Source organism: Heterostelium album (assembly GCF_000004825.1).
Source record: "Heterostelium album PN500 unplaced genomic scaffold PPL_scaffold1, whole genome shotgun sequence".
In the NCBI taxonomy this organism is placed as follows: Eukaryota; Evosea; class Eumycetozoa; order Acytosteliales; family Acytosteliaceae; genus Heterostelium; species Heterostelium album.
The window spans coordinates 1377084-1392655 of record NW_008805063.1 but is presented as its reverse complement, the minus strand read 5'-3'; the positions used below and the strand labels follow the sequence as shown (position 1 = coordinate 1392655).

The following is a 15572-nucleotide window of genomic DNA, read 5'->3' as shown; positions in this document are numbered from 1 at the left end:
ATTATTTGTTTGTATATATTTAAATACTTTTTTGAATACAACTCTATTTGATTAATTATTTACATATTATTATTTATAAGTTCAAATTCTAGATATATTAAAGTCAATACTAATGATTTATTCTCTTGAAAACAGAAAATTAATAAACCATGCTTTGTTTCAAAAAAAAAAAAAACAATTTAATACTTACTGCGTGAACGCATAAACCAAATTCTGTCGAAGACATTCCTTGCCTGTGGTATTAATAATAGGTTGACTGGTGAATGGAGCTAAAAGTTGTGGGAGGTTGCTTTCCACAGAGGTAGGCTGCTAGCAATTGAATGCAAGAATTCTAGAATTTGAACTTATTAACAATAATATGTACTACCAATATCAAAGATACTCTTTGATTTACAATTGAAATCTGTTGAAGCAACTTTGATTGGCTCTATTCAAAATTGAGGACTATTTAAACAAACTTGACATTGATCTCACTGACTGTGTTCTTATCTCCTCCTTTAGACTTCAAGGCCTCTTTCATTACCATTTCTTTCTGGTAGCTAAATAAAAAAAGTATATAAATAAAAAAAATTATTACAATACAAAATTTTTATTCAAATAAATACTCTACAACCCTCACCCAATACTAAAAGTAGTAAAATGTGATAAAAATAGTATTAATTTGATAAACATCTATTCTGATAGTGAGTAAAATAAAAAAAAATTATAAAAGTGTCATCTATTCATTCCCTTTAATCAGTTTCGAGGTGATAGATATGGATCAAAGTATCATTGTAAGTAATACCAAAATACTATTTATTATTATTGATGTGCTTAATTTTTATCTAATATTTTTCTGTTTTTAAAGTGAATAAACCATTTTATTTTATTTGAGAGAATAACAGAATTTCCAAACTCAATTTGCAACCGGAGATTGAGTTGGGAAATTCTGTTAATATCACCATTCATATAGATAGAACTTCTTCTAAGAATGTACTCTTCATATCTTGCACAATCAAGTTCAATACTTGAAATATTGACTCTAATTTGGGAATCTGTTACTATATTTAAGAAATAATTATCCTATTAACAATATAAATAGTTATTAGTTGGTAGTTATTTTAAAAATAATCATTTTAATTAAATTATTTTAATTTTGAACAGAATCTTCTTTACTTACATAACATTTGAATGAAACACCTGAAGATACATTGAATGGTTTGATGTTGATGAATAGATCGTTACTCAAAGAGATTGAGGTGGGTTGAACCCAATCATAGACACCATCTTTAACCAAGATATTGTAAGTTCCGAATTGTTGAGCTTGACCTGATAAACATGCTGTGATCGATGGACATATCATAACATTGTATTGGTTGTGTGTTGTACAATCCATCGAGTATTTATCATTGGTGATTCTTTGATCTAGAATACATCGAGGAATCGATGAGGAGGCAGCATCGACAACAACAATGTTGATATAAATATTATACTTTTATATCTATAATTACTAATAATCATTTAAAATTCACAAATATTATTTAAATTAATTGATTAACAATGATTAAAGATTTATTTTTTTTTTTGAATTAAATTTGAATTGTTTTTTGCAAGTCAGAAAATCCATTTAATTTCTGAAACTTGTTAAATTTAGAATAGAAAGTAGTTACTACTGAGATATATTAAGATATAAATTGATAGTTATTTGAATACAAAACAACTTATTTTTATTTAACCTTTAAAAAAATAAGATGTTTGGCTGAACAGCTCAGTTGGTATTAATTAGTCTTCATAAGTTTCAACCCAAAAAAAAGTTCAAATAATAAATAACATTTCTAATACTCATATCCACTAGAATATGAAGAACTTGAGGAGAAGGATTTTAGAATTTCTATTGAGATGTATTCTAGTCAAACAAAAATAAAATTAATGATAATATTATTACTACAACTTTTTTAGTTTATTTAAAATCAAATTAAATGGCTATATTCAAATCATTGTTGCTGTTCTTTTGTATAGAAATATACATATCCATCTTTTAATAATCTATCATATACATCAATGAATCGAATATCAGTAACAACTTTTTCATCGTCATAGAGTTTCCAATACTCATTATTTCCTTTAACGAATGAAACATAATGTCCAAAATCCATACTACCTATATGTTGAATTGCACTCTGTAAATTGAATTTCTGTTCGGTAGTTTTCTTTTTAATAGTGTTGTTTGGTAATTCTTTCGATTTAGTTGAGCTGATATTGTTGATTTTGGTAGTAATATTTGTTGTTGTTGTAGTAGTAGTAGTTGTTGTTGTTGTAACATTAACCTTTGGTTGTTGAAAATTATCATCAATTTGTAAAATCGTGGTAACTTTGATAGTTTCCATTGGAGGAATAGACAAAGAGTCTTTTCTAAATGTCTGGTCATCGTTTTGTTTGAATCGTTTCAAATGCAAAACCAAGACATTCGGTGTCTCTGAAAAGTATTTGGTAACTGATGATTTATCGTGAGAACACTTATTACAATTTCTATAAATGGTTTCCTCCTTTAAATAATTTTCCAAAAGTTTCTCTATATTATAGGTTTCCGATCTAACATTCAAAAAAAAAGTAAGATATTAAATAAGAAATAACAAAATTTTATAAATATTTTAAAATATATATTTAGAAAAATATAAACATACGGTGAATGTGTAGGAATTTCCAATGAAATAATTGTCAACATTTCATTGTTTTCTGATATAACTTTACAATTTATACAAGTGAAAATGTTGTGAATTGTCGATCTGAAATTCTTTGTGATTGGACAGATTGATAAGAGTAACTTTGGAATGTCCAAAGGTTGTGGTGATTTAATAAGTTGGTTATTAATTGTTTCATCGTTATTGTTGTTGTTGTTGTCATTGTTGTTGTCATTGTTGTTGTCATTGTTGTTGTCATTGTTTTTGTCATTGTTGTTGTCTTTAATGTTCACGGGTATCTTATTCTCTAACTGTTTTTCTTTTCGCTTTGCTTCCAAAATTTCATTCTCTTTCTTCAGAGTCTCCTTTAACTCCTCTTCCAGGATATCCGTCAATATTAATAAGAATTCATGAGAATCTTGTTGCTCACTACCTTTAAAAGCTCTAGTTTTTTGATCCAAAAGATATTTGAAAGGTTTGGTATCAATTCCAGTTGAACCTCTTACCAAATAGATTTCTTTCATCTCTATTAAATTTAAAAGTTTGGAATAAATACTTTTTTCTCTATTGTCTTTTTAAGGTATTCATTATTTCTATAGATTGAAGTAAAAGTAAATAAAAAAAATACTTTAAAATTTAAAAAAAAAAAAAAAAAAGCTTTATATTTACGAATTTCCTTTTAAATCTTTTACAAAATGTGGAACTCCAAATAGAGATTGTAAAGCTGCATTCATGTAACAAGTATTTCCTATATTTTTAAAACTAGTTTTTTTAAATAAAAACAAAAAAATATTAGTTTAAAAATAAAGAATTGTTATATTAATAATATTCAAAGTCACCCTCTTTCTACAAGTATTAAATTGTCCAATGTATTTACACAAGTCTTTTCAATAGGTCGGGGAATGGATTTAGTAAAATTAGTTTGTATTGATCCAACATTGTAGTGTTGTATTGTACTACTATATTTTTCTTTTATTTTTGAAACATGATTATTATTTCTATCTATTGTCTGATTGTCTTGTTGGAATTGATTAATATTATAATTTGTACTAATTGTCTTTGTTAAACTACTTAAAGAGGAGTATATAGGATTCCTTGATTGATGATATCTAGATATTTTATTATTATTCATTCTGTTATTCAAACTTTAATTTTTTGAAGAATCTAGATCAACAAAACAAAAGATATTAATATAGTTTAAAAAAAGAATTTTGGATCTTAATAATTAAAACTAAACCAACATGATATACAGTTTCAAAACAAAGTATTTGCAAAATCCAAAACAATTCATTGAAACAAACATCATTACCAACGATAAAACAATTTTAAATTGATACCACAAATAATCAAGAATAAAATGATTTTAAAAAAATATAATTAACCTTTTTTAGATAAAAAAGTTTTCATCAAAATGTGTGTTACAAATTAAAAACATCATATTTAATTTTTTCTATGGTTGTTTGATATCGGGATTGTGTGTTGCAAATTCGACAAATAATATTTATTTTGTTTACTATGGTTGTTTGATATCAAGATTGTGTGTGTTACAAATTCGACAGATAATAATGTTTTTTTTAGAATAAATAGATTACTAAATTTTTGGACTTTAATAAGAATGAACACCTTTTCATTTTCTTATACTTGTTCTATTCTTTTATCAAGAACTATAATCTTTTATTTTTAAAAATTATTTTTTATTAGTTTTACTAAAATATAATAGATTTATTAAATAGTTTTAATGTTTTTAGAAACAATGGTTTATATACTAGACCTGGCAAAAACGACCTCAATCTACAGATTCAACAACATTCAAGTTTTATATATGGATATCAAATCAGAAAATCACATTCAATTAAACAATCTCTTTGAATATGTTAGCAAATTCACAGCCCTTAAAAAATTAGTTATTTCAACTGAAAGTTGGTCTTTATTAGGCGAAATCAAAAAAATGTTTCCAACTTTACTTCTTGATGTATACTTTAAGGAACGTAGTTATAACCTGTATCCTATCCTTTATCCTGAATTGTATAATAAAATAAAAGAAGGTATCAATTTTCTATATATTGAAGAAATTCCATTAAATAAATAAAATAAATCAATATTTGTTTTAATAAAAAAAAGGTTTTTTTTTAAATGTCTCTATTCATATTTATTAGAAAACTTAATCGGTATATTAAGTTTTAAATCTATAATCTTTGAACTCAATGATGGGCTCGATCTCATTTAATTCTAGTTTAACATTGTAAGATAACATAATTTTAAACCCCGGGGTTTACAGCCAGTTTTGTTTTGTTAAACCATTGCTATCAAAGAAAATTCTTTTTTATTTTTGTCAAAAATACAAATATGATCAGCAAGTTTTATTGTTTATAATATATATCTTTTATATCAAAGTATATTATTCAATGTGAACTGATGATAAATAATCGACAAATTATAAATACAGTTCTCAGTATGATTGTAACATTACGAATAGTTATATTTTACAAAGCAGTAGAGTATTTGATTCTACATCTGATTAAAGTAAGTAGATTATAGTATAAATGTATCTATGATCTAATATAATTGACAATTTTTATAAATTAATCTAGATTATATTTTATCCTATTAATAATTTGATTATCTATAATAATTTCCAGAAAATTGAATCTAAAGGCAATGTCAAACCAAGTAGTCCATTAACAAGGACAGGATCATCTAGTGGTTTCAAGTACCAGCCTCTACTTCTACAACTACAAAACAACAACAATGATAGCATAAACTACCCATAGCAGCAGCGACCAACAGTTATGTATGGGATGATCAATGCGCGAAACAGTAGTTGGTCAAGTATAGGAAGAAGTCAAACAGCAAGTAGTATACCACTATAGTAGAACCCGACAAGAAGAGGAATTAGTTGTGGAAGAGACCGATGAAATCGTAAGAGAAACCACAAATGGCAATGGAATCGACACCAACATACTATTTTACTTTTAATCAACAGCAATAATATACAACATCTCTATCTTCTAGAATACCATCCAGTGCCTGTAATTTATGAACATGTGCTCTTTCAAGATACCATTTCCTACCTTTACACCACAATATTGTTGTTTCTACAGCTTCAGTACGCAATCACAAAACAAAACCTGCTCCCAACAACTTTCGCCTGGGCATTAATTTTAAAAAAAAAGTAAAAATTAAAAATTAGTGGGGTTAATGTGATCTGAGTGGTTTTTTTTTATTTTATTCGATTTATGGTTACAAGCAAGAGCAAGAACAATTTCAAAAACAAAAACAAAAAAAAGACTACACAAAAGAAACAACAACACATCAGAATCTCCTTTATCAAAATCACCCAACTCATGATCACCAAAACCATCATGATTTAAAGTTACATTTTAATGAGGTTATTTACAGAAATGAAGAGATTACTTAGAGAGTACGATCAAATTATTAACATTTTATTTATTTACAGTAAATGAACAACAATCATATCAAAAATATTATTATTGATATTACTATTATGGGTGCTTGTTGGTCGAGTAACTGTATAATTCTTTCACTCTTTGAATCTCATTCTCTCTGGTAACAGATGCACGTCCAATTTTTATATAGTACCTATCCTCTAACTCTTTGAAACCTTTGTCATACTCTTCTTTCGTAGCTGAACATACTCTATAAAATGTATCATTGATAGACTTAATTACTTCGACTAGTTTTGGATTATTATTATTGATATCACTATTATTAATACTATTACTTTGTTGTTGTAATTGTTGTAATTGTTGTAATTGTTGTAATTGTTGTTGTTGTAATTGTTGTTGTTGTTGTTGTAATTCTCGTTGCACTATATATTGCTCTTGTAATTTCAAAGCAAATCTTTTTTCATTTGTTTCTTCTATATCTTTCTCCAATTGCGTTTGTTGTTGCTCATGTAATGAATTGTCTCTCTCAAATTGTTCATGAGACTCACCCACTTCAGATGTTGTATTCTTGAAAAAGATCAAATCATATTTAAAAGTTATTCACGATTTCTGAGGTACTAGTGTATGTTATTACTATTACTATTACTATTACTATTACTATTACTATTACTATTACTATTACTACCACTATTACTATTACTATTACTATTACTACCACTATTACTACCACTATTACTATTACTACCACTATCATTATTATTGCTATTGTTTTCGTTAATAATATTATTCAATTGTTCTGATTGATCGAATATTTCTAATCTTTTATCTTGATTATTGTTTTGCTTTAAGGTATTCTGTCTCTCTAGCGCACGAGGTGATAACTGAGTAAGTTGTGACTCCCAACTATCACAAGAATCGATAGAGTTTGTATCTGTCATATTGATTTATATTTTTATCTTTTTCAATTATTTTATATGTTAACATTGAAAAAAAAAAATAAACAATAGTTTATCATAAAAAAGTTATAAACAGATAGTAATGTAAATAAATTTACTTTATACAGTACATGAATGAGAACCATGGTTGGGTGAGCTGTTGAATGAATTCGCCTGTGGTTGTTTGTTACAACTATGCTTTTACACTGTTTTTAAATACATATAAGGTAATAGATGATGATAGTTAGATTTATACTTTCAAGTTAAGGGGCTTCAAACTTGATTGCTCAGTTCTGTCTCTTGCAACCACTTTATTGTTCGAAATGATCATTACCGATAGCATATAACATAGCTGTAATGTAGATCCTACATTTCGATGCAGTCATTTATCATTCGAAAATTGCTGTTTTTTTTGATTCATTCCATAGTGTAATTAACACTTGGCCATTTGACGAGTTCTAAATGATATAGTTAGTAGATCGATTGATTGTTGAGATTGAAGTACATTTCTTTGGTTCTCATATCATTGTGTAGCTCCAATATGGCCTGACTATTATTTTTATTTTATTTGTGAATTTTATGATTGAAAATTGTTATATATATATTTATTAAATAATCCTACATAGATAAAAATGGGAATTTCTTTACAAAATCACTTTAATCAATGGTTGAAGTACATTGAATGCCAGACTCATCATGTGTCTCAATTAAAAGGTATCCTGTTTGATTGTAACAATTTATTTAAATGAAGAGGTACCTTTGTTTAATTTTTTTTTTTGTACCTTTGTTTAATTTTTTTTTTTTTTTTGAACAAATCATTGAAATTTGAGAACGTAAAAAAATTTGAATTGTGACTTATGTTCGAAAACCACGAACTTTAGTTATAAAAAAAAAAAAAAAGTCCGAAGAGCCTAACTTAAGTCATAATAAAACACAAAAAAACCGATTTTTTCAACTCAAAAAATAAATCCCAGAAAATAGTTGTGAAAATTAGATCGAAAAAAAATCTTTGTTTTTTAAATGTGAACTTCTCTATGATTTAAAATTTTTTTTTTCCATTTTTTAGTTTTTGGACAAAACCATAGCACATTTGTATTTTTTTTTTTATGACTTTAGTTATTCAATGTGTTAACAGGTTTGGCTCCTTTTTAGGACGTCCTAAAAAGTTTAAACAAAACAAGTAAAAACATAGTGGTCTGCAAATCACGATTTTTGTTGTTATCCAATGAATCATCACAATTGAGAGGTAAGATTAAAAATATAGTATATTTAACTTTTAGAAAAAAAGGAAGGGGAGTTGCAAATAAAATCAAATATTTTTTACTATGGTTGTTTGATATCAGGGTTGTGTGTGTGTTGCAAATTTAATTTTTACTATGGTCGTTTGACATCGGGATTGTGTGTGTTGCAAATTCTACAAATAATATTTTTTTGTTTACGATGGTTGTTTGATATCCTTGTGTGTGTGTTGCAAATTCGACAGATAATATTTATTGTATATAGTTTATAGATATATTTATCTTAAATATTTTACTTATTTTGGAATATTCTTTTCCAATTTTCTTTCTAGTTATTGTTCGAATAAACATCAAACAATGTTATTCTAGTTTTAAACTTGTACTATTATCTCTTTTCTTTCTCATTTAAGTTTTTATTTTTTTAGTTTTTTTAATTATCTAATAGCACAACATGTAGTTTTATAGTTTTTATTTTATTTTATTTTATTTATTTATTTATTTTATTTTGTTTTTTTTTTATTTATTTATTATATATATTTCATTCTTTCAATTATAATATTTTTTAATTTTTATTCTCACAATAGATATCTTTATATAATTATCAAAATGTCATTTACCACACAGTTTACTCATTTCAATAATATAATTTCAGATTCAACTCTAAAAAGTATATTTTTTGAAAATAGTATTTTTATTCGTGATGTAGAATCAATATTTGCATTATTTTTAAATATCTTTTTACTCAAAAATCATCACTTGATTGGTAGGGAGCCAATAGATAAATTTAAATCATTTATAGATGGCTCCTTACGAGATAGAAAAGATATAAAAGTTATTTTTAATGAATATTCTCCAACAAAATTTTTAGTATTAAATCATAATATAGTTGTATATTGTATATATAGATTATTGCAAAGAAAAGAATATGTAACAGAAAAAATAATTCAAGATAAATTATACAGAGAAAAGAACAGGTCCGATTATTTCAATATTCAAAGGGATTTTAATTTAAAAAAATCAAAGTATGTAACTTTTTTGAAAAAAATTTAACAACAATGTTCAATGCTTTTTTTTAAAGTTTAAAAGTTAAAACATATAATTGCACATCCTAATTTTAATTATTTTTTTTTACTACCTATAGACAACTTATTAAAAAAGATATAGAAGAGTTCATGAAAAGAAACAACATCAATAATGAACTCAATAATAATAATAATCTATTCAAATCAACAACAGATCATATGACAAGTCAATTCACCACTGCAATAATGAATCACTTCAACTCTCATATTATGTTAATGTTGAATCATATCATGAAACAACTAAATATATTTCTAAAAGAAATCTTCAATATAAAAAACAACAACCATAATAATTCAGATATTCTAAGATTTCTTTCTGAATATCATTTGGTAAGATATAAAAAAAATTAAAAATAACAAACTTTGATAGTGGTTAACATTCATTTTCTTTAATTTCAGATTGGATTTTTGTCAAAGAAACAATATGAAGAGTTGGTTAAAACCTACAACAGATGTAGTGAGAATCAACTAAAAGCTCACCACTGGATTGATCACAATTCTATTTTGAGAATGATATTATATCTAGAAACCGATCCAGCTTTTCAACATAAAATCAATCAACTTGATTGGACTTTTGGTATGAAAAAATAGATATATTTATTTAAATTATTTATTTATTAATTTTTTATTACCATAAAGAATCTATTCAGTATTTTAGGGAATACGATTTCCAACAAGTATCTAAATTTCAAACCACATCAAAGCATAGAGAGTTGGGACTCGATCATCTTTTTAACAGATGCTTAAAAGTTGTAATGAAGAATAAAGATATATTGGATTGTGATCTTACCAAATCTTTTTATCTATACAAATTTCTATTGGAGATAGATAAAGGTAAATATTTAAATTAAATTCCAATTTTTTAATTGTTTTTAACAATTTTTTTTTTTAGATTTTAAAAATATTTCAAATGATATTTTAAACGATTGTTCTAGGATTTTAGAGCGACTCCAACGGTTTGATATTTACAAGGATTTCCCAACTACGAGTCATGGGTTCTATGGTTCGGACTACTTTACCAAGATCAGTAAATTTCTACACGAAGTAGATAGACCATTCGGGTACTTTCTGGCTATGGATCCACAGCTTGAGGAATATTCCTATTGGAATATTCGTGCTTCCGAGAATTGCAATTCTCATCAACCAACCGATGAGATCATGCTTGATGCTCCAGCTCAGTCTATCTTTGATAATGGTAAATCAATCACACACATCTTTTTTTATTTAATTTTTGCTAATAATTTTTTTTTACTTTTCATTTAGATACTCCATTGATCACACAATTGAAACAAGGTTTTGAAAAGAGACACCAATTTTTCAAGTCAAGCAAAGCGGAAACAGATTTTAGTATACTCTATCAACAATTAGAAAAATTGGATATGCCAGAAAATCAATACAAGACACAATTCATTGAAGAAGCAATAGAAGAGTTTATCAAACATCTCGACAACTTTTATGATAGATCCACTACAAGGAATCAATATATGGAAAGAACAGAATTATTTATACAACAATTAAATCAATTAATCAATCTACCGGTCCTTAAACATTTATTTATCAACCCAATCGATGGACAACCAATCAATTCTAATACAACTCCAGATGTACTTATAGTTACACTCTCTCCCTACGAAGTAGACCATGAACCGCAAACCACAAAACCTCGTGCCAGCAAAGGTTCTGCCACTGTGTTCCTATCCAAAGAACAGCTAATGAAACAGGATTTCATTTCATTCTTAAAGGAAGAGCTAGAACGTGGAAACCTTGATATCGATCAACTTTTGGCTAGAGGAGTATTAGGTCCTTCCATTATCCCTCCAATTCAACCGTCAGAAGATTATCTTTGTCATGGTGGTGAAGCGTATTGTGTGAATCTTCTCCCAATGTTATCACCATTAATTGAACCAAACTGTCCAGCTGAAGAGAGATTGAAATCTGAAACTGCTTTGAACTTGTCAGCTCTTGCCCGCTACATGAATGGTCATTGTTCATTTTCATGGACCGAGCTCTGGCCTATGATGGTAAAGTCCATTTATGATATTGGCTATGTATTTGACCCACTGTTGGAAAGACACTTATTATGGTTACTGCAATATCAAAGTCCACCGACCATTATTTTATCTGGTAAAAGAGACCTAATCATTTTGTCAAATCTTATCAAAAACCACAAGTTACCGGTACATGTAGTCGAGCAACAACTTTGGAATTTTAAACTCTTGGTTTCAATCGGTGGAAAGGTAAAGAGAATATTTGCTACCAATCATGCCTCATCTCTAAGTCCTTCCTTGACCAAGTTCTTCCATGAGGCAGTAGACGGTCTTTATCCTGACTCTATGTATTTATCAGACTCGGATCTAGAGATAGTGCCATATCAAGTAGTAATCTCGGATAAAGTCTCTGATATAGTAGCAGTCTCAGATCAATTGCCAGTGTCAGGTCAATTGATAGCCTCAGTCTCAGACCAAATATCAGGCTCCAATCAACTATCAGAATTATCCAATCAATTGTCAGTCTCTGATAGTATGATAATCCCTGATCAACTATCAGTGGTCTCTGATAATGAATCTGACGATACTTTATTAAGCTATTCAGATCTTGAATCGTCCGATGATTCATCTGATTCCGACCTTGTACCAGTCCAATACCGAGAGTATCCGGTGTATCGAGTACGAGTACCTGACCAAGTAGCAAACGATCAAGCGCCTACTGTAGACAAACCAGAGACAGAGAAAGAGTTTTTAGGTAGAAAGCGAAACCTTTTCCTTCAAAAAGAAAAGCCTTGGATTCCTAGGAAGCCGAGATCGCCTAATGTACCAAAGATACCAAGGCATTACTGGAAATCATTTGAAAAGAAACTCCTAGACTATAGCGCCTCCTACCACTATTCTTTGCTGCCAATTTTCAAAGGGTAAGAATACAAATTAATTTCTTTTTTTTTTTTTTTTTTTTTAATATTAATTTATTTTGTTTAAAATACTATAGATATGAACTAAAGTTATTATTGTATAAACCAAAGGATGTGGATCAATGGTTAAATCTCCAAAAGTTGAATAAGTTGTGTGGAAAGAAACTATCAGAGGTGAATCACTACATGACCGATGCTGTAACATTCAATTATTCTTTTAAAAGCGGTAAGCACAAATTAATAATACAATATTTTCAATCAATGACTCAATGGTTTACTAATTGTTTTTTTAAATCTAAATATATATATTTCAGAGTCAACAGATAATACCAAAAGCAGCAGTAAGCTAACTGTAAATTGTCCTGTCAAATTAAAGTGTCCAGTGGCAGTAGATCCATCTCCATTCAAAAATCTATATCTAAACAAGCAGTTAGAGTATAATTTTGATGGTGAGAAACATTGCAAAGACCTCAAGGATTCTGTAATGGTTCTCAAAAGTAAAAGTCACAGATATCACACCGGATCTAGCTTCACCAATTACAAAAGAAAAAGGAACTTGGGTCCAAAGCTATTAGAGTTTGAAAATAATGTTCCTTCTCTGAAATGTATGTATTGACTCAAAAATTTTTTTTTTAAAATATAAAAAAACTTTTACTTATACATTTGTCAAACAATAGCTTCCAAAGAGAACGATATTCTTTCAATTCAGACCTACGAGATATATATAGACTTTAGATATAGTCACGAGAACTATAGCACTTTCGCAGAATATAAACTTGTCAGAGGTGGACCAGAATTCACAGAACAACACCTAAGATCTCTACAGAGGAGAAAAATAGCAATGAATTGGAGGAATAGAAGAATTTTTAATCACGCAATCATGGCCGTGGATAGAAAAATTGGAGAAGAAAAAGCAAAGAAGACAGGAGATATCAACGATATAATAAATATCAACAACAACAAGAATAATAACATTAGTACAAGTAAAGGTAGTAGTAGTAGCATTGGTAGTAGTAGTATTAATAGTAATAATAGATTCAGTATATTAGAATATGAAGATAATAATAATAATGATGATGATGATGACGACGATGACAACGATGATAAAAAGAAAATGAAATTAAGAGGAAAATCATATTATAAATATAAGCAACAAGAAATCAACTACTACAACTTCCAACTCGCACTTTATAAATTATATAAACTATATCCCAATGAATTTCTACCATATCCACCCCCACAATCACTTCCTAATAGAAAGCGTACTCATACCAACAAAATCAATGATGTACATATAATAATAATAAGTATATATGTAGAAATGCTAAAGAATATCGAATTCAACATCCCATATTGGCTGAAAAGAATGACGAAATTCATTAAGCAACTGTTTCCGATTGTCGAGTACGGAAGGTCCAGTGGAAATACAGATATTCATGAGCTCCTGGTGGATATCGAGGAATGGTTCCGAGACAAGTTTCAGAAAGCTAATGGTTGGGAAAAGATATTAGGACCATTCCTAACAACAAAATCATCTAAATTATTTAGCACACCATCAACTACAACAACTTCTACGACAACAACATCATCGGCAACTACTATACCAACTACAATCACACCTCCAACTACAACATCTTCAACAACTACACCAACAACTCCTACAGATAAGTCCAAATGTGCAAACCGTAGACACGATTCAGTTTATAAGGATCAACCATTGGGAACAGTTCCTGTATTTTTCAAAAGTGGTAAAGTAACCAAGACATGCAAGCTATGCCTCGATTTCATAGATAAAGAAAGAAAAGAAAAGAAGAAGAAAGAAGAAGAGGAAGAGAGAAGAAAGATAGATGAAGATGAAGAGGAAGAGGAGGAGGAAGAAGAGAAACAGAAAGATAGAAAAAAAGGTAGAAAAAGAAGTAGAGGAAAGAAGAAGGTGGAGGATGAAAGAAGAAGGAAAAGAAGAAGAAGAAAGAAGAAAGAGGATAAAGATAAAGACAAAGATAAAGACAAAGACAAAGATAAAGATAAAAGAGGAAAATGAAAAAGTAAGTAAAATGATAAATAATTTAATCATACATTAAAACTAATTATTTTCTTTTATTTTTAATAGGACGTAAGTGGAAATGCAAGAACTGTGGAATATACAACAACTATTATGTAGATGAGGCATTCCAAGATCGAGATCGTGTATGGTTGGCACATTGCAACAATTGTAATGAAATCAAGTCTGTCTTTTACGACAAAGAAGTGGCTGAACGATATGCTTTGAGACAAATATTTAGTAAATATCAATTTTAAATTGTTTTTTATTTCACTAACAAACTAATACTTTTTTTTTTATTTAGTCTATGGTAATGGTCCTGGACACCTTGGGTATGTCAAAGGTATGAAAGGAGTAACCAGTGCACCATACATTTCCAAGGAAACAGAGTCTCTTCAAAAGTATATTTTCTCAGTTGCTGGTGTTAAGGTTGACCTACTCATCGTAGATGAATATAATACATCCAAGGTTTGTAATTATTTATTAAAATATATATTTACCTTTTTTTAAATTTAACTAATATGTATTACTTTTTTTTTTTTTTTTTATAATTGTATTTTAGATGTTTGCTCCAAAGCTCATTGAAAATGAGCAGATCTATTTGATGAACAAATCACACTATGAAAAGTCAAAGGTGCAAAACTATATTAAACATACATCTTGGTCACCCAATAGTCAACAAACAGAGTCAAAGCTGAGATACACTCGACTGATGTACATCTTGGAGGATGGTGAAGCAGTCTATATCAATCGTGACGTAAATGGTGCTGGTAATATCTTATTAGTGGGTATGCGTCAAATTCAAGATTCAAACAATGAATCAAGGTTCACACTGCTGATGAAAAAAAAAAGTGAATCAACTACGGGTAAGGAATCCGTCGATAATTATTTGTTCGCTGATAAATAATCATTATTTTATCAGGTAAGTTTGTGTGACGAAAAATCAAAAAAAAATCGTAGTTACTAATTTATTTATTTATTATTTATTTTTTTGAAATTGTAGAGAGATATTTTGTCATAGAACAAAAATAACATAGAATAAATTTTTAATTAATTAACATAGAATAAATTTTTAATTAGGATAATATTTACTTTGTGTTTTTTTTTTGTGTAAAATATTAAACGTATTTGTGTGTGTGATTGTTGAACATCAAAAATGAAAATGGTGATTTTTAAATAGTATTGTTGTGTTTTAATTAAAACAACAACAACAACAACAACAACTTTTTTTAATTCCTTTTTTACTTTCAATTATTAATAATAAATAATTGAACAAATAATATTATTTAAAGATATAAATAAAT

General features: G+C 28.0%; 5 protein-coding genes across 5 annotated transcripts; 2 read left to right on the top strand and 3 right to left on the bottom strand.

Annotated features, from left to right (window-relative positions):
- Positions 1-19: 19 nt before the first annotated feature.
- Positions 20-3792, bottom strand: PPL_00604 (ubiquitin carboxyl-terminal hydrolase; the record flags this gene model as incomplete). The annotated part of the gene is made up of 9 exons (XM_020571628.1): positions 20-43; positions 191-233; positions 395-444; positions 883-1062; positions 1160-1471; positions 2007-2571; positions 2664-3224; positions 3330-3408; positions 3618-3792. The coding sequence occupies 9 exons, from the start codon at positions 3790-3792 to the stop codon at positions 20-22; spliced, it is 1989 nt and encodes a 662-aa protein (XP_020438902.1).
- A 621-nt stretch (positions 3793-4413) lies between these two features.
- On the top strand, positions 4414-5182 carry PPL_00603 (uncharacterized protein; the record flags this gene model as incomplete). Its single annotated transcript, XM_020571627.1, has 2 exons — positions 4414-4685; positions 5107-5182. 2 exons carry the CDS (start codon positions 4414-4416, stop codon positions 5180-5182), a joined length of 348 nt encoding a protein of 115 aa, XP_020438901.1.
- Positions 5183-5552: 370 nt separating this feature from the next.
- PPL_00602 (uncharacterized protein) lies at positions 5553-7005 on the bottom strand (the record flags this gene model as incomplete). Its single annotated transcript, XM_020571626.1, has 4 exons — positions 5553-5621; positions 5655-5731; positions 6190-6618; positions 6738-7005. 4 exons carry the CDS (start codon positions 7003-7005, stop codon positions 5553-5555), a joined length of 843 nt encoding a protein of 280 aa, XP_020438900.1.
- Positions 7006-7313: 308 nt separating this feature from the next.
- Positions 7314-7388, bottom strand: PPL_00601 (uncharacterized protein; the record flags this gene model as incomplete). Its single annotated transcript, XM_077398144.1, has 1 exon — positions 7314-7388. The coding sequence occupies one exon, from the start codon at positions 7386-7388 to the stop codon at positions 7314-7316; it is 75 nt and encodes a 24-aa protein (XP_077254288.1).
- Positions 7389-7634: 246 nt separating this feature from the next.
- Positions 7635-15175, top strand: PPL_00600 (uncharacterized protein; the record flags this gene model as incomplete). Its single annotated transcript, XM_020571625.1, has 16 exons — positions 7635-7731; positions 8119-8182; positions 8927-9262; positions 9382-9652; positions 9722-9779; positions 9849-9899; positions 9962-10156; positions 10215-10517; positions 10586-12230; positions 12305-12453; positions 12542-12832; positions 12905-13515; positions 13612-14131; positions 14338-14508; positions 14573-14736; positions 14831-15175. The coding sequence occupies 16 exons, from the start codon at positions 7635-7637 to the stop codon at positions 15173-15175; spliced, it is 5271 nt and encodes a 1756-aa protein (XP_020438899.1).
- Between the last annotated feature and the right edge of the window lie 397 nt (positions 15176-15572).